This window comes from Cupressus sempervirens, chromosome 5 (assembly GCF_028749045.1).
Source record: "Cupressus sempervirens isolate cs-2001-9-10 chromosome 5, ASM2874904v1, whole genome shotgun sequence".
NCBI lineage: Eukaryota > Viridiplantae > Streptophyta > Pinopsida > Cupressales > Cupressaceae > Cupressus > Cupressus sempervirens.
In genome coordinates this window covers 476,329,185-476,356,382 of record NC_143122.1, presented here as the reverse complement: position 1 = coordinate 476,356,382, position 27,198 = coordinate 476,329,185, and the positions used below count along the sequence as shown (strand labels likewise).

Here is a 27,198-nt window from a genome sequence, read left to right as displayed (position 1 = left end):
TACAATTCTGGACATGTTTGCATCTAAGTAGCACACCAACTTGGTCGAGTGGCTTCCTTGAGGTTGTTATGGGATCCAAGTATTCTAGTTATAGAATGCATATGCAGATTGCTTAAGGAAAAACAATCTTTGGGAAGTGAGGGTTGTAATGTCTCCTTTTCCTTGGTTGTTATTTCCTAATGTGTCATTAGCCCTTTTCAATATGGTCTGATGGGCTAACCAAGACGTTGCAAGGATCACCGTGAGATTCAATATATTCATCTTCAATTTCAAGTAGATTGGAGTTGAGTTAGCAAGGTTTCCAAACCCTTACTATTTATAGTAAGTCAACAAGGTTCCATATTTTAGGCTTTTCAATCTGCATGCCCCAACACTGTCTATTACCAACACTTAAGACCCTCCAATATGCCCAGACTAATTAGGAAAAGACATCTCTAGCTGTATGAAGTAGATAGCACTCTCACTGCTAAAATCTACTCTCCTCAGCCCTTCACGTACAACCTAATATGGTAGGAGTTAAAATACCAAAAGGAAGGTGTGATGTTGGGAGTCTCGGCTACTAGAATCGCACAAAAAATCTGGGATGTTACCTAATATGAATATATTATAATCTACTCACTTTAGACATTCATGTAGCTCGAACCAACCAATTTCCTCTTTAATCATTAATCCAGGCAATGTTGATACCTGTTATCACCAAGTATTTCAATATCTTCCTGAGTGAATACTTTCATCAGTGAGAAAGATGTCATCCTAGAGGATGGACTTCCTTAAAGTTTGTTGACACAAAAGTCTACACCCCTACCCAACATGTTATCCCCAAGCGACCTTTTGTAACATGGAAACAATCTCCAAGCGTGGGACTTGTGCTTTGAGGTTGAGTCTCCGGAGAAGGTTGGCTTCCTTACTATCAGGGTGCACCTAAACTAAGACTAGGAAGGAAAAGGGAGAAGGAGAATAGAAACTAAAGTGTTGAAAAGGAAATGTGGTGATGCACCAAGATAGAACTACAGTTACTACTCTACCCACAATAGCACAAAACATGAATAAATCACCTAAATACACTCTTTCAGAGTCTGCATGAAGGTAAAACTAATGAAATGTTGCAAGGAAACAAGTTCACAAGATAAAATTCAATAGCAAGATACACACAACATACAAACTTGAAAGAACAGAAAGGCAATAATCCATACAAGGTATAAAATGCACAATATATCAAATTAGCAAAATGAGGTAAAAGCTAAGTTTTCTATTTATGAAAGGCAAAAGTTGCAAAGCATAACACTATTGCAAAATAGAAGAAGAGAAGAACGCACAAAACGTAGTTACAACTTCCTTTTAAAGAGTTCAAGCATGAAGTTCGAACCCCAACCAAGATGGAGTTGAGTTGCAAAGAGCAATAATTGAATATTAGAATGAAATCTGATCATGAAGTGCAACCTTGCTCATGAAATGACAGGAAGAGACCAAAAGAATGCATCTACCCGTAAGGGATCAAATCCAAAAGATTTGATCATTACAAACATTAAAGAGGTATGGAGATGCATTGGCGTCGTGCAGATAAGGCCAAAGAATGTTGTTCAACATTAAAGAACAGTCCTTGTAACGTGTCATGACCGCAACAACTCGATTCGTACTACTATCAAAAAATGCGAGATGGGATAACACACAAAGTTAACCACCCATGTAAAACACAGAGTTGACCCGCATGGGAAAATATCTGATTTGCCCCAAAAATTGGTGGGCTGTCGATGTAGATCTTCCATTTGAAATAGACGGCCCAGATGCTGCAAGAATCTCCCTAATGAAAAATTAAGACAGAATCATTGATGAAGGAACCTTTGAAATCTGACAGTTGGCACAATTCCCAATGCACAGTGGAAGGAACATCATACAATTTCTCTATTTCACAGGCCACCAAAAATGACCCTTGCAAAATGGCGAAATGGGATAAAAAGAAAAGTTTGCCCACCACCACGTGGCACAAACCTATCGATCCAACAAACTGATGTCGCTATTTCACAAAGGCAAAAAAGGAAGCTTTCTGAAATAGCAAATTTTTCTATTTCACAAAGGGCATGAAATTGGCACTACAAAATAGCAAAAACGGATAACATGCATGTTAACTGCCAAATTTGGTGTGTTAACCCACTATAAAGAATTCAGCCCATTGAAGATCTCTCAGATCAATTATCAATGATGGACTGAATGGGGGCAAAAATAGCCAACAAAGCCCAAAAACTGCAAACTCCCAAAACATTCTCAAAAGTGATATCTAGCATTTTAATAATATTCAACCTACCTCTCTCTAGGTCTCCAAACAAAAAATAATTCTCCCCTTTCAATCCTTTCGCCTTCCATAGCACATGAGAATATTATTATTTCCCCCATTTTTCTAATTATTTGAAAGGTCGCACATATAATGCTTGTTAAAGAGGTGATCTTAATACTTTCCATATGTTTATAAAGTGCCCTTGTAACTGATTTAATATTAAATTTAAAATTGTTTCTTTATAGTTGTAACTTCAAACATTAAAGACGCCAATAGTGGCATGTTGTGATGGTTAAGTTGTTGCGTTGTTATCCTTGCCATCAAGGTTCAAATCTCATGGGGATGAGGTCCCCCGTTTGTGGCCTCACTGGTTCATAGCTCCAGGTCAAAGCGTTTACCCCTCTTTTAAAAAAGAAAAAAAAAACTTCAAACATTAAAGATATATAGCAAATGAGCTCAAAATCCCACATACTATAGCTCGTCGGAAAAGGCTTGACAAGGTGCATCACATCCCTCTACAAAAGAGATGAAGGCATTGCATCATGTTGGCTTACTAAAATTAGCAATGTCTCGCAAACAAAAACCATCCAATAAACTTTGTTTGGCCTATAACTGAATTTGACTTGCCAAAACCATAGGATCCCTCTAAAGTCCTAGGTAGCCATTGGGACCACGTCAAAATGGGCTAATGAGAAGTCTCATAATGTCTACCTTAAGAAGGGGACATTACATCATGCATCAACAAATAGTGGCAAAGAAATATTTTAGATGATTTAGCTATCACCAAATCAACTTGTTCATTCCATGTAAAAGAATATTAGGAGAAACTTGATATTCACAATCTTCCTACTAATGTTTGCAAAAAGATTAATTCTTTTGCCAATTAGTTTCTTTCTTGATTGGTCATTGTTTCCTCGCATTTTTTTCCCCATGTACCTCTCTAGGAACATAGCTCCAAATTATCAAGGTAATTAAACTATTTGTCTGAAACATATTCAAATAGGAAAACTCAATAAAAATATAGTATATGTAAGTATGAATAAGAAATCAAATAAAATTAAAATAGAAATAAAATATGATAATCAACTCAAACAATGGAATAAAAATGAGTTGTAAACAAAAAAAAAATGATTTAACTTTTGACGCATTTCTCCAAAATAAAGACAACTAATCCAAGGAGAGTGTATAAGATATCTCCTTAACATGTGTGTGATAATGAAGTTATGAACATAGATTCAATTACAATGAGATATGTTGGTGGGAAATGCATCAAAAATCTTATACACCATCAACATATACAAATAATGACTAACCAAATATTAGTCAACTACACAATACACAACATAACTCGTCATCCAATACAATATGATGATGCTTTTTTAACTCAAATATGCCAAGGTATGCACAAATACATTCGTATCATTTTTCTAAATCCCATTCAACAAATCAGATTGATAGGACTGTGTGTATTTAAAGTTCTTGTAGAATTACTTTTAGAGTTCAAATCAAATGAATTTGTCAACCATATAACCAAAGTTATAATTAACTAATTAATTCTAACTGTGTTGATACTAAAAATGATTATGGTTGATAAATAATGGAGTCAAGACAAGTTGACGTCTTTACAATAATATTAATCCAAATATAATAAAAGTATTCAATTAAAGGATAGAATGTAGAAAATTGGATGCAAAAAAGGTGAAAACTTGAGTTTCCTCAAACCTGACCTTTTAGAACCATCACTAACATTTGAGATTGAAAACCGGTCAATATCACTGAAGCCTACATCATTCTTTGCTGCATCTGAAATACTGCTTGTTGCATTGATAGGAACAAGAATTGTAAAAGCAAGAACCATCAAAGGCACAAAAACTTTCAGGCTGTAATAGGCAAACATCAGAATATCAGTTTATGCTCTATTTCTATGTGCATTACAAAGATAAACATGTCAGACGCGTGCGCATAAACTACTTAAGGAAATGAACATAATCATTAGCTCCAAATCATTAACACTAATAAATAAATAAATAAACCATTCCAACATATAAAATCCCTACAATCACTACTCAAATCAATGAGTTTCTCTAGAGGAGCCTCTGCTATTCCTTAGGTGTATAAGGCAACATGTTTCTAGTTTCTTACAAATTCCAAAATAAAATAAAAAATCAAAACCTCTACAGAAATCAAAGGGGAAAGAGAGGAAGGGCCTCATGATAATAAAGACCCATTCAGCTCCACAACTAATCTACTGTTGTGGTTGTCAGAGCTCTTAGTGAGCCCATGAGCATTAAAAAGAGGATTGAGTATATATAGAAGCCAAGGTGCAGTATAAATATATCAAACTAAAGGAGATTATAGAAGCTAGTTTGAGCCTTCAAATGGAAAATGGGCTGCTCAGAGAGTCGGTAAGAAGCTTGTAAAACACTATGAAAAGAGCACAGAAAGCCTTCATTGCTATAAAACAAGAATTAAAACAAGTGAAAGCAATAGGAAAAAAGAGCTTCAAGACTATGAAAATAAGTAGCACAACACAACTGGAAGAGTTTCAATCAGCAATTGCAAGCATGGATGTAAGAGAAACATGCTAAGACAGCAACAAAAGAGGTTTAGTCTTTGGCCCAACTTTTTTATGAACCTTTATTTGAGAAAAAAGAAATCATACAGAAACACATCAAGAGGTAAATAAAAGAAGAAAAAGACAAGAAAGACAGGGTTGTAAATATCATCATCAAAGGTTTGAAGGACTTTACAAAACAGGAGAGATCAAATAGTTTAGTGAGAGACTTTCTCAAGGACAACCTAAAATGGACAGATTGTATTCAGCAAGCAAATAGGATTCAGAAGAAACTGGAAGAAGAAAGGAATAGACATGTGAGAGTTACCTTAAGAAACATGCAAGCCAAGATTGTGGTCCTAAGGAAAATGGGGTTGCTCAGAAGCATTAATATATTCTTAGATGATGACTAGACATTTTCCTATAAGAAGGCCAAAAAAATTAATGGGAAAAAGTAGTATCAACAAGAAATGCAAGAAAGAGGGCATGATTACAAGTGGGAAAGCTCAAGGTATAAAATGATTAAAACACAATAAATATATAGGAATATTGTCATTGGTGTTAAATTAGGAGGAGAGCTAAATGATAGATATAAGAAGCAGAGATAAAGAACGGATTTAAGATGCAGCAATAATTATTAATGCAATATTATAGAGGCAGAAACATTAAATAAAATGCAAAAGCAAATATAGATGACCCTTTATAGAGCTGTTCTGATTCAATGGAATGAAGTTATTGTTTTAATTAAATTATTGTTTGGATCCCTAAGAGGGATGACCTACTTGGGCAAATAAATTAAAATAAAAAATGCCACTTGGCCAACCCAGTAGTTTTTTAGTGCCCAATTTCAGAGGGAAATAAAAGAATGCAAATTAAATAAATTCTTTTGTTGTTGGCCAACCAGTTTTGAAAAGATGTATCCTAGGTGAAGAAGGGTATTGTGGATATAAATAAGGATTCATTTGAGGATATTTGTATCAATCAATTCATTATCATTTGAATACAAAGAAGATTTTAAGAGATTCAAGAGCATAATTATAAGCCAAATTTGTGGAAGACCTAAATCAGACCTAAGTGAACAGACATGTGAAGGCTTATTTTAAATATGATGTGCAGATCTAAGGCAGAATTTTTATGAAGGTATATTCCAGGTTTAGAGCATTTATTGAAAAACACTATTTCAAATCTTAGTGGATTATTCAGAAGTACAAGGTGGATTTGTTAAAGACCTTGAAGGAGATCTAGGGCAAATCCACCTACATTATAAACACTTTGCATTTCAAAGGTCGGTGCCTTCTGCATTGCAGGATTTGAAGTTGGTGTCTCTTGCGGATTGAGCCTACAAATTTGTTTGAAGTTATATACATATATACATATGTGTGTGTCTGTGTGTACATACACACACACTTCACCTACAAGGATTTCCATGCTAAATAGTATATGCATCTTGTCTTCTTTTGTTAGACATCAACTATGTGAATGCTTTCTACATTGCTTTCAGTTGACTAAAAATAAAAGTTGAGAAATTTGATCATATAAAATAAAAGGATCACAGTTGGGACCCATAGGAAAAGGTAAAGACATTATTTTTGCAAAAACACGTGAACATGATAGATGGAAAGTTCCAAACTTTGAAGGATAAAATAAAATCTGAATTTGAAATGAATGGATTGAAACAGGTAAAGGGCATAGAGGGATCACAATCCTACTAACTACAATGTGGAGTGTAATTGTAAAAGTAGAAAAAGAAGACCCAAATAAACAGTTCATAAGGCTGAAAATAAGAGAGATGAAGTAATAATCAGTTTGGTTGTTTGTTACTTTACTCCAAAAAGATTGGAAGTTCTCCAAGAAGATAAGTATAGATAAAAATGACTCTATGCTGCATTAAAACAATGCATTTTTTTCCTTTCAACACTTGAGGAGAAACAGTTCTAGTTGGCAATTTTAATGCTAGGACAGAAAACAATCAATATATTCAGTTTGGAGTTATGTAGGTGGGAACAACAACCCTCTATGGCTACAGAAAAAAGAGGATCACTTTTGGAAAAGGACTTCACATGATGAGAATGGGAGTATATTGCACTTTGGAGCAAATTTGTTAGGCCTATCTAGTTTATGGAATGGTTATCTATAATGGCTTGAAAAATTGGTCGAGGTCCAGTGGAATCACTTGTAAAAACCTACCATTCTTCAATTTAGCTAATGAGGAGTTGTGCTTCTCAACCTTGCAAGTATGCCTACTTAAAACCTGAAAAACTCAGTGCAGCCTTGACTGTTGATCATCTGATACAGCATCTAGAGCAAAAACATAAATCAAAGCAGATATTTGCATTCAATGCTAACCTCAAACGATAAAATATAATGTGTACATACATTTTAATTATGTTTGTTTTAAGTTTACTGGGGTCTCAAGGAGTTTTAGATTCAGTTTAGGTCTCAAGGAGCTTTCCCTGTACTTTGAAGAATGGTTGTACTTTACACAGAATTTTGTTTTGTGTCGTCACAAAAAAGACAAATTAAAATGCTAGTTGTTGCTACTTGATGACAGTTAAATAAATGAAATCCAGATGCCTTAAGGAGCTAATGAACAAGATACAAAAGGGGTTTTGATTTGATAGCCTGTTTCACATGAACAAATCAATTTGAGAAAAAACTATGCAGCCACAGTTGAAAAATCCAGATAGAAAATCTAGTAATAAACATAAGTTTAAAAAATTGACTGTACAGTTTTAGCTCACAGTATCACTGTTTAAATTGTATACTACTTCAACACCTTTTGTTTTGGAGGATCTATGTTGATTCTCTGCAATGTGCTTTTCTGTCTCTCCTTTCAAACACCACTCTATCTATACTCTAGCAATTATCTGCTAACGACTTAATGGCTTTTCAAAACAATGGAAAAAAGAAAAAGAAAATATTAGAATCTGTCAATGGATACAAACTATTTATGAGGAAATTTTCTTACAGAAGTTACACTGTCATGAAGCTATTTATAAAAGGTGCAAGCACTAACTATTTGAATAGTTCATGCATAGAGACAAATATTTATGGTAGAAACCAATACATCCTAGAAAAAGAGTTGCTAAGGATCTTTTAGAGAAACATTAGAAAGCAATCATTCATTTTGACTTTAGAATATAGAAAGCATGTACTCACCCAACAATGTATATTCTCAGGTAAACAACAGAATCAAGACCTGCATGCTCAATGAGCTCAGATTCAGGCATTCTCAGAGCCTCTGGAATCCAATTCAAGAATTTGATGTAGATTCTCCAGTCTAAATTAATGAATCTCCCTGCTGATGTCCTTGAATGGATTGGACTGTGCCTCAACCCTTTCAGGTACCATTTTGGGAAGTAAACCCTATCATTTATAGGCTGCAATCGGAGAATTGCAAATGCCAACAAGAAAACCAAAGCGGTGAGAAGGTGTAGTCCTGCAGCAACTCCAATATCCTGCAGTGTTGCCATCTACTGCAATTATGGTGAACTCTGAACCCTGGAAATTTGACAAGGAATTATGCACTTTAGAGTGCATTTTCAAAATGTATCCAGCCACAAAATAATCGTTTAAATGACAATAATGACTAAAAAATACAAAAATGCCTATTAATTTAACTAAATGAAAATTGCATGGGATTTATCCCGATTCCCAATTAGTCGAACAATCAATAACCATTCAAGGAAAATGCAATAATTTTGTAGACTAGATGAGGATGGTTACTGGCGAAATGGATAAAAGATAACATCTAGCTAGAAAAGAAGAATTCATCTTTCGATGTTTTCAGAAAAAAATTATGGTGAAATTGAACTGAAGATATAAAGGACGTCTATAAATAAAATATGGTGTACCTCACTGAATATAGTCACAAGGGCTACTATAATTTATTAAAGTTGCATGGGCTTTCTATGCCTTGTTCAATATTTTACACATGGAATTATTGACTATTTTACGTATCTCCATGCATGTCTCTATCCCCTTATAAATTCTCTTCCTCTTCAAGTTTTCTTGTGCTTCTACTGGATCCCATATGTAGGATATTACATGCTAAAAAATGCTGTAAAAGTACAATCATGACAAATCTCTTATACCCTTTCTCTACAGTTGTGATTTCCTTCATACATTAATTGGTGTTCGGTTTTGTATTTATATCCTTTACATCTAACTCTATTAACAGTCACCTTTGCTTAATTGTTTTAGATCTATACTATTATGACTCTACCAATCAAGGTCTTCATTTTAGTCTCCTTGCAATCCGCTCGCTTCAAAGAATATTCACCAGGATCTTCAGATCTGGTCCTCTCAAGGATTTTCATCTTTCATCACCACTAAACTCAAAGTCAAAACCTCTATACCACTCCCAGTCAAGACAACTGCTCTAATATCCTTGAGGATTCATACCTCTAATCCTTGATGAGATGTATTTCTCTCTTCACTAACCCTCAGAGTTGGGGAGTTACTTTAATGTTTTTGTTCTTCATGGGACCAGCACAGAAACCACTTATCAGGCAGTAGATTCTCAAATATGAGTCAATAAATGTGTCAGTTTGCTGAAACGTTTTCAGAAAAATGTCTTATTTTTTAGTTCAATTTTCTCTTAGCAAAGGCATTCAATCAAGAACATTCTTGCACCACCAAAAAGTATATTTTCAGAGCTTTCTAGCCTTTGGTCACACTTAATATTCCAAACACTATTAGTGATCTAAAACCTTGAGAAGTTGGCATCTAGCATTGTCTTTTCCTCTAATCACAATTCAACAGAAGAGGACATATCTTGCAAAAAGAAATCAAAGGGAATTTTGTGTTAGGAAGGACATGTTCTGTCCTACTCTGAAAAAGGTTTTCTTTCATATAATTGGCTGCAAAGCTTATTAGAACCTGTTTGTCGATAGTGGATATGATCTAGAATGACTCCAAAAGTTACAAAGGAATTCTCACAAAAATTCATGAATATTAAGATGCTTGCATTTTCAATTTCAATCCATTAATTGGATCAGGGAATCATAAGAAATAGGCACCTAGGCACTTCAAGGTATGACTCCAAGATTAAGTGTCATTCCATCCACCACCACTTTTCTGCAAAAAAACCATGCTATTGTTTCCCATTTTTTTTAGGTATAGCCCATCATTGCTTTTGCACATAAGTGATGTGTGTAATATGCCCATTCAATCTCTAAACTAAAAATATGAAAACCACTTGTATTATCTTTATGCAGGATGCAAGCCTACAACATATAAGAAGAAACCAATACAAAGAATGAAAAATGACTGAAAACAAGAACATGCAGGATTGATCGGCAAATCACAGCCATGAAAATATTTTATTCAGAAAATTATATTGGCCGTTGATTTATCTTTGCTGAAGAATAAAGTCAACTTCATACTATGGCAATTAATGTCTCTGCATGGAACCACCAGAGAAATATTTGTCTGAAATAAATTGGATCAGTAATTACATAGCAGCTTATACTTTCTTACAGATATTACTAAAGTGCCAAACAATATAGTATTTTTATGGAATTGAGCAATAAAATTAGGGGAGCATTATTATTGGAGGCTTATGTTTATCCATGGGGCCACAAATAAGTATCATTTTAGGGCATATATTATATCAATGACTATATCGGGCACAAGATATTATCATGAGTTTTGAGAAAGTATTACAATTAATCTGTGCAGAGATACCAAACATTACTATCGGCATTTTGTACTTCCCTGCAGCATTGATTTGAACTTTGAAGAAAATGATTATGGTTAAGATCTGTGGACATGTGTATAAGTGCATCGATAGAACATAAAAACAAGTGATGTTATTTAGCAGATACAACTCTTAAGGACATTGATTATTTTCTTTTAAAGCCAGTGATAATGAAAGGACATATATGGCATGTGGTAAAATTTAGCAAGGAAGAGATATAGTGAAGGGATGTGTTTATGTAAAAAGTGTGACTACTTGGTGAAGGGGGGTCTTATGGAGATGATAAGAAGGTATAAGAAGAATATAGTTGAGGAGAAGGAAAATGTGAGGAAGAGTTTATATTTTATTATCATCTTAATTCTGAAAGGCTCAATCGAGCAGTGAAGATCAATAATGTGGAAGCATGTATATCTAATGTATAAATCAGGAAGAGCTTCAAGGCCATCTGCACACTCATGGAAATCTCAATCAGGAAAAGAAGACAAGTTGCAAAACCTATAGTATGCATACAGAAGACTAAACAAAGTTATTGCACGATCTTGAAAACATATAGAATAAACAGCACTCACTTTCAGATCAGCATAGTTCATAGTGCATTCATGCTAAAGAAGATATCGAAATAGAAATATTGTTCTAAATTTGATTGATATATTATATCGATAATATTTAATTCTTATATTGTTTGATATTTAGTTCAAGGCAAGCTTCATAACATCTGAAAGTATCAAATAAGATTTCTCACCATATTCAGATTGGATAAGACATACTATATTCAAATCGATCTTGTCGCTAAAGCAACTGGGATTCAAAATTGGTTATTGTAAATCAAAGACAATCTCTGTCATATTAACATTTGCATATTATTCTTCATTAGCATTGTGGTAGCAAGAAATTGCAGCTATATATTGTTCTATATAATCGATATTATTGATTATAGATAATCTCGATACTATATGAAGTATTCTCGTGGTAAATTAAGAGTCATATTAGAACTATTGGGGATATTAATTTTGCATAGCTTCAAGATAAGCCCATATTTGCATTGATACATCTTTCCTTAAGCAGATTCTCACTATACATTCCACTCATTTGTGGAAAACTTTAGAAATGAGTATAATTGCAAAAGGGGAAATTACAATGGTATCAAATCTTGCTATCTTGCCAACCTATGAAGGTTAGGAGTGAACATGAGATAAGGTGAAAGCAAAAGCAGCATCAAAGAGTGAAAAACAAGAAGAAACTAGTATGGGGGAAAATGGAGAATTCAACAACCACATGAATCAATTCATGGAAAAACCAAGAAACAATCAAGAGAAATTGGCACTCAGTTATTGGAAATGCTAACACAAATCATAATAAACTACGGAAACAATGGAGAATAATCCATCAACAATTAAACTCCAACTAGACATATGTCCACAATGAGTTTGAGGCTGGTAATACCACTTAGAGTAAACATAAGGAAGGAAATGGACCCATGTTGGTTGATTTACAAGATTGAATAGATGGAGGATAGCAACACAATATGCCTCTAAAAGACTACATAGACCTAATGATCAAGCACTCACCTAAGGAAATAATCCTTATGATAGGAGAAAAGCCTTAGACATAGGAGGACTCAAAGTTACAAAAGAGCTTCTTATAAAGGTGAAACTGAAGGAAAACCAAGTCAACTATCCAAATATCACAATGAAAGAAGATTTTAATAAGGAGCTTCCAACTTCCCGTGATTTCATACCAGCATTTCAATAAAGTGAAGACAAGGAAATGACCTCCAACATCTCTAAAAATAAAGAATAATTATACCTTCTTATGCTTCTTCAATCACCAATGAGATGATTAATGAGGATTATAAGATTGCTCTCAGTCTCAAGGATCGTGTATTGAGGATAACTATCTAATGAGTTTAGAAATCAGAATAGCATTTATAAAACTCCATCACCTCTAAAAGAGTTCATGGAATCCACTTACAAATCAGTGCTTGTGGTTGAAATAAGTAATATTTCTAATGGAAATGAATCTTTTTCTAATGTAAATGAATCAAAAGATACATCATCTGTCAAATCTAATAATCTTGAGGAAGATCAACAAAGAAATATGGCATGGAAGATAGGGATGAGCAAACTCTTTCTGGAAGCTATGGCAAGTAAAGAATGAGGGAAACTAATAGATAGTGCTAAAGACATGGAAAGAACTCTACCATTATGTGAATGATGGAACAAGAAAGTTAAGCATGCCAAGATGATATCTTCAAAAGAAAAAGAAAACTTGCAGAAGATCAAGTGAAAGCAAGGACCCTAGAATTATATAAGCAAGAAGAAGATAAGTTGGCAATGCTCATAAGACCCCACAAGTAGAAAATTGAGGTGTAGTAAAGAGACACTTTAAAGAATCAAAAGACAAAGGAAAAAGAGATGAATTAGAAAACATAAATGAGACTTATGACTTGAAACAGTCTCAGGAAATCGGATGACAAAAATTGGGAAATAATATATGATTTTGGAAACAAGGATAACTTTCAGCTTAATCCTCTGTTTGAGTTTATAGCCAAATAAGATCTATAATAATTTTATTATAGAACTAGATAATGAATCCACTCCCAAACCATGTAATGATATTGAAATCAATCACAAAAACTGGGATATAGGGGAACTCTCCATTAATTAAAGATTTGAGATATGATTGAAGCGTCAACAAACAAATGTTGGGTGCTTAAAATTGATTGAAAGAAGAGGTGGCATTCCAACTATATTTGCACCTCCTATACAGAAGTGATCATTGCTATTACTTTTCCTTGATCATGACATAAGCATATGTCCAAATGGTAGTTGAACTATTACTAACCTTTTGGCAGCTAGTTGTGAGAAATCCTACAAGCAAAATTCAAAGTAGTCCCTCCCCACAATGAACAGTGATCTATGCCCACATCCTAGGGTATTGCCATACATGTCTACTAATAACTCTTTGATGATTGTAATAGATTGGATAACATGGAAATTTCCTTTTGATATATTGAGGAAATATGTTAAACTCATACCAATAAAGGTGGGGCTTTCATGGGGACACCCCTTCCAATAAATCATTTCCTAAGGGGGAGCTATTAATTGTTGTTAATTAGCCTGCTAGAATAATGGCATCAGTCTGCTAGCCCTTGCCCATTGACCGAGGATGAATCTGATTGCGCTATCTATTTCAATTTGAATCTAGACAATTAACACTACTTAAAATTTTAGAAGAGATAGATGCAATTTGGACGTGAAAATCAGATTGTTGAAATTAGAATGGTATAGAACCAATGTGATGGTTCCTTTCCAAGAGTGATTAATAGAGATAATTTATATAATATCTATATAAGAATTGGATATAACATATAAATAATCTCTGTATTATATTCTATAACATATAGTGTGTAATATATTGATAATCTTCATCAAAGAACTGAGTATAACTAATTAATAGAAAGAAGCCTCTTGGGAATGAAGTTCTCAAAATTTACACACAATCCTAAGAAATCACACAAGGGGATGCAATTTTGCTTTCTTGATTGGCATGTGAACTGCAGCCATCATACCGAGTGTTTAAAAAGAAAAAATGGTAGTCAAAAGACAAGAAAAATGTACATATAGCAGAGCCATCTCTTTTTATATTTCTTTATATTTTAAGAAAATGTTGTTGCATAATTAGTTCCATTCAACATTCAAAAAGGATAGCACAAAGCAAAGTTAGAACCGTGTCAGAAAAAAAGTCAGTTATGCCATTTTGATATTATAATTCAGCACGATGTAATGAATAAATTACAAGGTGCACTTTATAGTGTTTGACCTTATTTCAAAAGGTGTGGCCAAAGTGTGCATAAGTTAAAAGTCTAAAAATAAGGCACACTTTATTTTAAAATTTGACAAATATATTGGGTAAAACCATTAAATGGAGGAGCGTTGTGTAGTGGAAGGCAAAAAGTATTTTGCCATTTCTTGCAAAGCTCTCATTTTTTTTCTCTTGGTACCCAATTACTGGTTATTTGCTCTCCGATGTTTCATTGGGGGTTTTATTGAGTGCTTTATTTGTTCTTCTCTTTTGTGTTCCTTATTTTATTTGTTTCCTATGAATTGTGATTTTTTGAATTGATAAAACCTTTATTAATGTCCAAAAGCAACAAGGTCTTTGGTAAAGTTCCTGAGACCCCCACAAAAGAAAATGAATTGAGTGCACCTTTTAACATTGAATAAAGAAAGTCTTTTCGAGATGTTCTAGCAAGGGATGACTTCGCAGGGGATGAGGAAGTCACTATCCCAATTCGGCTCAACATGAGGTCCAGGAGGATGAAATGTCTAGCAGGTTACAACAAGCCAAAGGAGATGATGGTAAACCCCTTACTCTAGCCCTGAGACCTTGGTGCTTTTCCCTAAGGCATATATGATTTCTTCTTTAAACAAAGGAGGTAAATTAAAGTATATGGCTATCATTTTTGCAGCCTTAGACCATAAGAAGCTCCCTTAGAGGGAACTACTAGATGATTGGTTAGCTAATGTGCGGGGCAAGAAATTGTGATTCAAGTTATATTTTGTAGAACGGTACAAAAAGGGCTTTTCCTTGTATTTTTTTGTAAAATAATCCAATATTGAATAGAGCTACAACCAAGCAATTTTGGAATGTTGGAAATTCTATTTTAAGGACTCATGTCTAGTCCCCAAATGTACCATTGAGAAAATATTTGATTCGTCAACTCCAAGATGGATTAATAAGAATAAAGATCTTCCCTCTCAACTCTAGTCTTTTCTACCTCAACTTCTATCCTCAATAGGAAAAAGTTCTTAAAGTGGAAGAAACTACAACAACTCTATTCCATATGAATTCGAATTGTCGATGTCCTTAATTCCCTGTACTAATATTGTATAATGTCCCATTTTTGGCTATGAAAGGGTAATGAGACAACTACTCTAATCTTCCTCTAATTTATAAGACTTCATAGTTTCTTTAATGTAATGTCCCCTTTTCTGGACAATAGAAATCAACTAAATAATTAAATTCTAAGTTGTCAAATTATATCAAATTAAATGACAAATTAGTTGAATTATTTAATAAAGCATTAAAATGGCTTTTATGGAGCCTAGTGAAAAATTAATAAAGTTATTTTAAGTTAGAGAGGGAAAAATAAAGAGACAAAGAAAAGGAATATAAGGGCATAAGCAAAAGTAAAAGGAAGAGTCGCAGGGATGTTCTATAAAAGAACATTGAGAGGCTCATTCTATTGTGATTGGTTTATGCTTGCTTTATGTTTGGTTATTGTTTTCTCTTGGGGAATTTTGGGAAGATTTGGCTTTCACATTTGAAAACCTAAGGATAGAAAATTTTAGGATTTCTTGGTGGATTGGATGGAAACTTGATTCATCTTTGGAGGTGGATAGACGTTGGAGTTCGTAGCTTGGAAAATTTGTGATAGAGATATTTCATCTACAAGTCTAAATACCCATCAAAATTGTGGAGCTTATGTAAAACTCAATATAATTTTGTATTCCATATTACACAATGTTCACAAAAATTAAAATCCAAAGAATAGTCAACAAGCTCCTTAGTCATAACCTTAGATTTCAAGCTCTAAGACCTTTCTCATCAATGGCCCTTGGATTTCTACCACAAAATAATATTTCCAGCAAGTAATTATGGCACATAAAACCACAAAACTCAAAACTACTACATTCAATCAATGTATTAGGTCATCAAACCAAAATAGAGTTCCAAAAAACTACATTTTCCAAAACCCTGGCTCTTCCAACCTTCTTGCATCCGTATTTTTTCAAAACAACTTGCACACCTACATCAACCATGCACTTATAGAAGTCAAATTTCTAGCTAAACCAAGATTATGAATACTTAAAGACTATCGACTTGATTTGTTGCAGCTAATGATGTTGTAAGACATTTTGTCTCCCTTGAAGACTTACACTCCATTTATCTTTTATACACAAGATGCCACTCTTTGTGGGAATTATGTGGACAAAAAATCTAGAAACAATCAGCCATGAACCCTCACATTCGCACATGCAAAAAGATGCCAAGCATGTGCATGTCCATAAATTTCTTTGAATCCAATGAGGAAGCATCATCAAATTGTTTCATAGCCTTCTTCCTTATACTACCTCTTGATATGACCAGTCTTCACACACTTCAAGCATTTCACCTTCAACTTTCCTTTAGACTTAGATGTATAGTTCGACTCATATTTGTTGTCTTATTTCTTCATCATGCATCCTTTAGACTTAGATGTACAATTCGACTCAAAATTGTTGTCTTATTTCTTCATCATGCATTTGAACTTTGAATGGCATTCAACAATCAAGTCGTCCTTACTAGAATTTCAGAATTTAGCTTCATCTCTTCTAACAACATGACATCTACAAACTCGTGTAACTTAAATTGGGCAAAAGTAGAATTGCTATAACAAGGTCACCACATGAATCAAGCAATGAATACAATAGGGTAATTCATTGATCTTTTCCATGCATCTTCACATAGACTTATACTAATTGGCTAATAGCAATACTGAAGGAATTCTAGCGCTCAATTAAAAAGTTGTGATCAAAAATTTAATGGTTGTATAATCTATTTCACAGAAATTGTTTGTTCACTTGGGATTTAATCTAATATAAATCCCTGACCTTCTAACATAGCTTTTCAGCAATAAGTTCTTCAAGAACACTAAATCTAAAAAGGCATAAATTGTTGGTAAATTTAGGCTTTCTGGTCAAGCTTCTCCTAGTCTTTGCCAGCAATTTCATATGCCTCTAACGAACAAAGGCAATCTACTTACCACAATCTACCAAGAAACCATCCATCTTGAGCTTCCATTGCTCAAAATATTGGCCACTGAATTCTGAATCTCCATTCCAAATGTGCTTGCCATCTTTCGTTATTAAAAACTTGGATTTACTGACATGGAGCTCACGCTCAAACTAAAACAAGAATAAAATGCCTTCCTAGGCTGCATTATTATCACACTGCATTGGCCATCACACCAAAAGCACATACTGGTGGTAGGGAGGGATCTCATCGGGAATATAGTCGCTACACCAACACAACTAATATTAAGTCAGCACGCATAAAACTCAACAGTTATCTCACTTAATGCTATAGAATGAAGCTGCACTAAAATAATATTTGAGCCTGAAATTGATATAGCTGATCAAGTATCTGATGAGATTGATACACTTCACCTTCACAATCAGCAACGAAATTTTCGAAAAAGAAATAAATTCTTATGGTAATAACTAAATTTAGTCGTTTCAATGAAATGCTGCATTGATGTGATTGGAAAAATGTACATACCACCCTTATCGCCAAATCAACCTCTTTTTCACAACTGTGCTAAACAGGCATATGGTTTTCAAATCATTATCGCCTAACTGTTTACTGGTTATAATAAAAGGGTAAGAGGAATACAGTAATAAAAGATTTTCAGACCAGAATTCATAGAACTTACGACAGAATCGAGGTGATAATGGTTGTTTTATGTTTACAATGTAACCAGCGGAAACAGCGAGAAGACGAGAGGGGAATGATGGAAGGCGCCAAACTTGAGCATAACAGACGGGTGGCAATCAAAATGAAGGTCTAGTTAACGAAAAAGCTCCCGCCTATATGTTGGACTTCCCACCACCCTAAACTCCAAGAAGAAGAAATTATTAACAATAAACAAAATACGGACCATGTTTTCTTTTAATTATGTTAATTATGTTAATTATTTACTGATCATTCTATTTTCAATTTTTGTTTGGATATTTATTAGTATAGATATATTAAATAAATCTATATAAAAAATGTCAATAGATATCAGTTATAAATATGATTAAAATTTAATTTAGCATATTTTTTTAAAAAAAATTTCCATTTTCTTAATTTTTTTATATTTTGATTTTTTTTTACACTTAAGTTTTTTTATTTTTTATTTTTTATTTTTTAAAATGATTATTTATATTTCTTATAAACTGTAATATTTATTTAGTTTTTTTTTTTTTTTTGTATTAATAATCAGGAGATCAAAACATAATACCAAGACGGGGGGAGGCACGGCCTCGACCCACTAGCAGAGTATCAAAAAAAACAATCCACAAAAGTGTGGATAGCCCAACTACATAATAATCAAAATTTAGTTATTTGAAAAAAATATATCATATTTATAATAAATATTAAAATTTTGACATTTAGATGGTTGTCAAATTTAACTTAGAAAATAAATGTTAACATTAACACACTCACACCTTCCCACTCCACCCATTTTGTCATTATAGAATGTTTATCGACAGTAATTAGTTGTTATCTCCACTTTTAACTATTTTTTTCTTTTTTTAATCTTCACATCAGCTCATGTCCTTCCCGTTAATCAGGTTAATTATTGACCGCCAATTTTTATCTCACTCCACTTTTAATTATTATTTGGATATTTATTAGTTGATATCTCCACTTTTAACCGTTATTTTTCTTTTCCTAATCTCTACATTAGCTTATGTTGTGATCTCTATATTTATTTAACTTTTGATTTTTTAAATTGATTTATATTTTAGTTTTTAGATTATTTTAATTTATTTTTTATATTAGTTTAGTTTTTTCTTTAAATATTAGTTTTTAATTTCTATTATTTATTTAGTCAATAGAATATTTGTTAGAACATTGTTATTTTTTCATATTAGTTTTTGTGTATTTCTCTTATTAACTTTTCTTAATTGATTTTTTGATGGTATTTCTTTAATGATTTTTTTTCATATTTGATAAATTGAATTTAAATAAATAATATATATTAATCTTTTTTAAAAGATTTTAGTAAATGTTATGTTATTTAAATTAAAAAATGTTAAAAATCTAATTTGTTTACATAAGATTATATTTTAAATCTCCACTTTTAACTATTATTTTTCTTTTTTTATTTATTTAAAAAATAATTACTTGTGATCTCCACATTAGCTCATGTTGTGATCTTCATTTATTTAACTTTTATTTTAGAAATTGATTTAAGTTTTAGATTTTAAATTATTTTAAATTATTTTTTAAAATTAGTTTTTTTTCAGGCTCTTGATGGTCATGAGCCTTGGAAAATTCTTCTTAGAAATAATATTCAATCTGGATTTCCTAAGCAAGCTACATACTGGAAGAACCTTCCCTTTGCTGATCTTGTTGTTGGGACGTTCGCTGTCTCTATTCAAGGCTCTATGGTTTTTTTAAGTCTATCTGGAAGGCTTGGGAGTTGGTGAGGGGCTTTATTTATAATTCTAACTTTGATAGCAATATTCTATCCACGGTGAACGCTCTATCTGGTGGAATCTGAAACATAATGGCAAACCTCTTGCCATGACTCAAGGGTGTTCTGCTAAACATTGGAACAATCATGGTATCAAGAGCTTTATTGATATTTTGGAGAATGACAACCTTGCTAGTTGGCAAGATATTAGGCTTAAGTTCAATCTTCCTGACTCTCATAAACGTACCTATAATATGATAGCTAATGCTTGTCGCCCTCTCAATCTTCCTCATAGATGTGATGTGGATTCCCATAAATTCTTATATTTTCGTTGGGATGATGGATCCCTCTTACATAAAATCAAAGCTATATATATATATATATATATAAGGTGCTTAATAAAGATCACTCTATTTTATCACACTTAAATACCACCTGGTATATGAATTTGGTGTTGGAATTATGATATATTTCTCATTAGTGCAAACACTTATTCAATTCTGAATGCTTATCTAGCTCATCACTTAGTCTACAATGTATACCGAGCATTCAATGGTTACCTTATAAGTTTAGCAGGTAAACAGTTGTCACCGAGCATTTCAGAGGATACTGAGTGAATGAGAAGTTTAGCAATGTTCACCGAGCAAAGAAAGGTAAATGAAGAACACAGTGTTCACCGAGCAAAGAAAGGTAAATGAAGAACTCAGTGTTCACCAAGCAAAGCAAGGTAAATGAAGAACTCAGTGTTCATCGAGCAAAGTAAGGTAAATGAAGAACTCAGTGTTCACCGAGCAAAGCAAGGTAAACGAAGAAGTTAGTTTCTACCGAGTGGCACTATACCTACCGAGTCACCAATGGTTACCGAGTTCCAAGCAGTGTTGTGTGACTAGTATGAGCCGAGCCTCTACTTCTACCGAGTGCATGACGATGCCGAGTAATGTAGTGGATGCCGAGTATCAGAAGGTCACCGAGTCAGCTTGAGAAACCCGAGTTTTCTACTATCTGGCCAACTCAATAATGTTTTGTTCACTTATGTTTTGGCCAACCTTGCAATTGTAAGGAATGAAATGGTGTATATGTAATATATGATATCATTTGTAGTATGATATATATGAGGGGTGTGAAAAAGATATAAAAATGAAGAGATTGATGTTCACATGAAAAGAAGGAATTGTAAATCAGCAACAAAATAAAAGGGATTCAGCAAGGTCAACATAGGAGCAGAAAAGTTATATCTATCACATCAGGTGATCAATGCAAAAAGGATCTTATTAGCAAACAGTTATAAGCAGATCCACTGCTTCATCCTAACAGGTGAATCAGTTTATAAATCCTTTAATAGGGTAGACTTAATAGTCTTTATGTAAATCTCCTAACAGAGTGCATACTTTACTGTATGTTTGTAAATCCTCTAACAAGGTGGATCTAGCAGTCCTACTTGCTCCTAACAGGGCAGATCACCAGAAGTGATCATTGTAAGCCTTAACAGGCCAACTTTATACTGCAGTATTGAAGTTTTGTGGGCATCATCCCCACCCCAATTTTACTTTCTATTTGGAAGGTTTCTGGGTCACCAAATCTCTGTGTACATATGCAATGAATGTTTGTTCTTTCAGTTATGCAGTAGATTAGATGAATGAATGGTGAATGGTTAAAATGTTGATTTGTTTGAAAGTTTTATAAGTTACTGATTCACCCCTCCCCTCTCAGTAACCTATCTTATCCTGAATATTTCCAACATTTGGACTCTCTTGAATGGCACAAAAAGCTTGACAGATTCTGGAAGTCTCGTATTCCTCCCAAAATCTTACATTTTAAATGGCAACTTCTTCTTGATAGACTTCCTATTAAAAATCAAACGGGTGATACTAACTCTTGTTCTATTTGCAGGGTTCCTGAAAATTTAAGACATATTTTCTTTACTTGTCATTTTGCTAGGATTATATGGAATTTTTTTGTAATATCTATAACTGATCATGTCTCTATGCTGGATACTATTCTTGGAAACATATCCGGTCTTAAGAAGGATGCTAACTTTTTTTGGAATATTCTCTCTTCTCATATTCTTTGGTTTATTTGGAAAAGTAGAAATGAGGACAAATTCCAATATGTTGGTAGATCCCTTATTTTGTTTCATTTGAAACTCATACACTTTAAGATTGTCTCACAGGTGTGTTGCATTATGAAACTTGAAAAAGACAAACTGAAAAGATTTCTCCGTGATGGGCACGCTACGATGTTCATCTACGGAATGAAGCATGGGCTGGAATGGGCCAGCATTATTGATGACCAGGCTGCTTTTGAAGAAGCCCTTAAGCGGCTGATTAAGGAGATGCGAGATACTAGAGGCCCTTTTTCTAATAGACTTGAGTTTTTTGCTCATATTCTTGAATGGAAGAAAGCTGTTTGGATGGAAGGAGAGCTAGGATGGACAACATGGATTGATGATCGTGATGATACTCTAGATTAGTTTATCTAATTTCCTTTTTTGTAATCTCGTTGAAATTGTTACATATTGTGCTAGTTGATGATCATGGATTACCGGTTGAACTAGGAGGTTGAGGTTCGCCTCCCCTCTCTAGATTTTGTACCTATCTTTTTGAACTATCGATTATTTAATTTTTAAAAAAAATTAGTTTAGTTTTTCTTAAAATATTTTGTTTTGTTTCTATAATTTATTTAGTTAATAGAATATTTGTTATAGATGTTATTTTTTCATATTATTTTTTTGTACTTCTCTTATTAATTTTTCATAATAGAGTTTTTGATGGGGTTTTTTTTAATGATTTTTTTTTCATATTTGATAAATTGAATTATAAAAAATAATATTTATTAATCCATTTAAAATATTTTAGTAACTATTATGTTATTTAAATTGAAAATTATTAATAATATAATTTGTTCACATAAGATTATATTTTAAAACATAATTTTTTTTATCGAACACCTATTGGCTTATCATTGCAAGCACAAAAGTGTGCAACTACTAGTATGTTACAATATTTGAAGATGGGAGATATGTATATGTTTGAATCCTTGGGTGGCTAGAGTTTTCTATACTAAATTTTGATATGTTTTATATCTATTTAAAGTAATTATATTTTTTGAATTTTTAAGTTACTTTGAAATTATCTTTTTAGTATTAAAGTTCATATTCAAGTGGCATGAACATAAACTCAAACTTCAATTATCTTATGATATATAAAGATATTCAATATAAAGTTAATTGAAATGTAGAAAACTAGAAGACTGAAGAAGATTCCACACACAGATGTGTATGTGAAAGAGCACATTTTGATTTGTGACAAATATAAACATATACATACTGGTGAATGTGTCTTTGAATGTACTATACTCTTAATCATATAGTGTGCATAGAGCTAAGAGTAGTCAGTGTGGCTATATTAAGTCTTATTTAAGTTATATGATCATTATTATGTTTTTATTTAAATTGTCCCAAGGGTTATATTTAGGAGTATGAGACAAATGTGATATCAAAGGGTAAGTGCACCAAGATGGTGTGTGCAAAAAGGGGTATAATTGGACACCTTTTCTCTAAAATTAGTTAAGAGTCATATGATGGTCATGCACTCAAAATGAGAAAATATGTAAAACACAAAAAATGTTGTACTCTGATCTACTTTCTAAACTAGTAAGGTGTTTTTTAAATGGATAAGATTAAGAGGGTCAAACTTCATGCACATAGAAAACTATTCATAATTTTGCTGAAAAATATAACATAGTTGTTATCGTATGCTCCACAAAACATATAGTTAGATTTAGTATTTCGAAAAACCCTTTGGTAGGATGATAGGTAAGAATGAGATTTAGAAGTTGAGTATTTTTTCATAGTTTTATGACACGAAAATTTTTTTGTATGATTTTTTTGAAGTGACCCCATCATGAAATTCTAGTACTGCTTTGTGCACTAGGCATAACTTACATCAAATTGGATAAAATCAACACAAGTTTGTTTTAAGTGTATAGAATCAAGTGTAGAACAATAATATCTAATTTATTTTCCATTTGGTTAAGTAGATCAAAAGTTACTAAAAAAATGTTAGACATATGTCCAACGGGAATGCGAAGAAACTGATATAGAAAAGTTAACTTCTCAATGCTAATTTTGGCCAAATTTGTTTTAAAAGTATATGGGTAGAAAGGTAAGAATGCAAATAAGATTATGGTGGCAACTTTATAGATACCCACTTCACCATTTGCAAACTTGAAGTCAAAGACGAGAATTGATCTTAGAAGATGGAAAAATGTCTAAAGCAACAAAAATGGAGAGAAAACATCAACCCAAGCCTTTGGGTAGGTTTACAAGCCTATTGCCAAGCCTAAACGAGATTATGTTTCAATCTTTAAATAACATAATCACATCATGAATAGTAAAACTCAATTATCATACTATCCATAATGTGATCACATTATATGTGTATAAAACTAAAGTTAGCTACCACTTCCCATTAACATTGTGTGTGTGTGTGTGTGTTAAAGTAATAAAATATTTTCTTATTAATTAAATTATATTGATTTAATTATTATGTCACTTGTTATCTCTAGTTTACTTAAGCTAAAATTTAGGCATATAATAATTAATTTTTTATTAATTGTTACCATGCAACCTAGGTTAGCTACCTATAAGGGTTTTGATCTCCTTTTATAAGGATTGATCTTTTTGTAATTTATTAATTCACTTTTGATAATAGAAATTTCTCTTTTTTCTCATAAAGAATCTCTCATCCATGGATCTATGAATTCCAGTCTTCATAGCTTTTGCTCATCTCTTTCTGTGACAAGTGTTTGCATGCAGATTCTTGGGAGTTGTGGGGTTGATCTTTCATCAACTTCAACAGTGTGTCATAGCTTTGAATTTTCATGCCCACATTCTATTTACGAAAGGTTTGGCTTGGCTTTTAGATATGTAATTTTTTTCCACAAAGTTTCAGTTCTTCAAAACATTTTTTTTTTTAATGTGGGGGGTCACTAATAAATCACTTTGAGCCCAACCAAACATCGTTGTTGAGCTCAAAGTGCCCAAAAAACCCTATTTCCATATAAGGCACGTCCAATTTGGATAAAGTTGCAATTAAGGCAAAAATAATTCTCCCTAAGGCCTTGGCATGAAAATCAAGGTGATCTATGCATTCTGGCGCAAAAATTGAGATTTTTCTAGCATGGAAATCAAGATTTTTAGCATGGAAATTTACATTTTTGGCATAGACATTAAGATTTTTGGCACATAAATTGAGGCAATCTATGCATGTTGGTGCTGAAGTTAAGGCATGTTTGCACAAAATAAAGTTTTTTATCATGGAAATCAAAGTGATATGTGCATGTTGGTGCAAAAATTAAGGTTGAGTTTTTGCAACAATGTGTTTTTATATTTGATGCCATGTATTATTTTTAATTTTACATTTGCAATATGTTTGTAATAATAATATGTACTAAATGTTTAGATCCATAAGAGAAGGAAAACTTAAGAAATGAACAAGATGAGATTGATAATGTTGAATAGATGAACCAATGTCAGGATATACTAGATGTATTTAGTCTTACAACTAATCTTGATGACATAGATCAAAATCAAAGACGAAATTTTGAGAGTTTTTCCTTTTTCATTGATTTCATGGTTATTTATTGTTATGCTCAGTATTGAAGACATATGATTATAAATTTGGTTGTTGAAGACATAGACCTTGGTATGTAGGAAGACATAACTATCACAAATAAGCTTGATAATGTTGAATTGATGAACCAATGTCAGGATATACCAGATGTATTCAGTCTTACAACTAATCTTGATGACACAGATCAAAATCAAAGACAAAATGTTGTGAGAGTTTTGTCTTTTTCATTGATTTCATGGTTATTTATTATTATGGTCAATGTTGAAGACATATGGTTATAAATTTCTTTGTTGAAAACATAGACCTCGATATGTAGGAAAGCTTTACTATCACAAATAGGCTTGATAATGTTAAATTGACAAACCAATGTCAGGATATATCATATGCATTAAGTTTTACAACTAAGCTTGATGACACATCAAAATCAAAGACAAAATGTTGTGAGAGTTTTGAAGACATAGAACTCGATATGTAGGAAGGATTTACTATTGCAAATGGGCATCAATTAAACTTCTCCATTAGCTCTAGATGGGCAGGTGAACCCTAGTGACACCCTTTTTTTGGATACAAATCCTCTAGAAATATCAGAACCATCATGCACCAAAGTGTCCCCAAGGTGCACTAAGAACATTTCAGCTACCATCTTCTAAAGATCATAACTGGCAGCTCGTAAGGAATATTGACAAATTATTAGATGGTAAAGGACCTTGTTTACAAACCTTAGAGTAACCTATCTTAGTTCTGAGAGATTCCAAATGGATGTGATTTGGCACAACATTCTTGCTTGATGCCAAAACTTGCATTGTTACTTAGTGAATTGATGCAACATTTCATATCTTGTTAACAATTCATTGTGGCATCGATTTGACTGTTTCCTTAGCTCCAACTAGGAGGGTGAACCTTAGTGACACCTTGTTTTAGCCATGGATCCTTGCGAACAATTTTAACCACTATGCATCGAAGTGTCCCCAAGATGTACTAAACATGTTTCAGCTACCATCTTCTAAGGATCATAGCTCCAAGCTTGTGAGGGATATCAACAAACTATCAGATGGTCGAGGATCATACTTATGAAACCTATAGTAATCTATCTCAATTTAGACAGATTCCAAATGGATGTGATTTGGCGCAACATTCTCACTTGATGTCAAGAATTATAGTATTACTTAGTGAATTGGTGCAACACTGCATATCTTTCCAACTATTCATCATGACATCGATTGGACTATTCCATTGGCTTCGAATGGGCAAGTGAGTTGTAGTGACATCCTTGTTTTAACCATAGAGCCTCTAGAACAATCATGACCACCATGCACTAAAGTGTCCACAAGTTGCACTAAGCACATTACAATTGTCATCTTTTAAAGGTCATAAGTCAAAGCTCATTAGGGCTATTGACAAATTGTTAGATCATAGAGGACCGTGTTGACGAACCCTACAGTAACATATTGCAAATTTAAGAGATTCCAAATGGATGTGATTTGGCACACCATTCTCACTTAATGCCAAAACTTGTAGTGTTACTTAATAAATTAATGCAACATTTAATATCTTTCCAATTGTTCATCATGAAATCAATTTGACTATTCTATTAGCTCCGGATGGGTAGGTGAACCCTATCGACACCCTTGTTTTGTCCATAGAGTCTCTAGACCAATCACACCCACCATGCACCAACGTGTCCCTACGGTGTACTAAGTACGTTTCAACTACCATATTCTAAGGTTCATAACTCAGATCTTGTGAGGGATATTTCCAAACTATTAGATGGTAGAGTACCATATTTGTGAACCCTATAGTAACCTATTT

At 33.1% G+C, this 27,198-nt stretch overlaps 1 protein-coding gene and 1 long non-coding RNA gene across 3 annotated transcripts in view; one reads left to right on the top strand and one right to left on the bottom strand.

The window, feature by feature from the left end:
* LOC149556822 (hyperosmolality-gated Ca2+ permeable channel 1.5-like) overlaps window positions 1-18,165 on the bottom strand; it is a 211,098-nt gene extending 192,933 nt beyond the window's left edge. Inside the window, exons 1-3 of the mRNA XM_089831377.1 lie at window positions 18,005-18,165; window positions 7,986-8,327; window positions 4,000-4,152 (exon numbers count right to left, since the gene is read on the bottom strand). Of these exons, the coding sequence (XP_089687503.1) occupies window positions 4,000-4,152; window positions 7,986-8,299 (467 nt within the window). The 5' untranslated portion in view covers window positions 8,300-8,327; window positions 18,005-18,165. The remainder of the gene's footprint in view (window positions 1-3,999; window positions 4,153-7,985; window positions 8,328-18,004) is intronic.
* The window catches only part of LOC149556821 (uncharacterized), a 215,317-nt gene extending 192,908 nt beyond the window's left edge, over window positions 1-22,409 (top strand). For both annotated transcript variants that reach the window (XR_016364788.1, XR_016364789.1), the window contains exon 6: window positions 21,927-22,409. This is a non-coding gene — a long non-coding RNA (uncharacterized LOC149556821). The remainder of the gene's footprint in view (window positions 1-21,926) is intronic.
* Window positions 22,410-27,198: the final 4,789 nt, after the last annotated feature.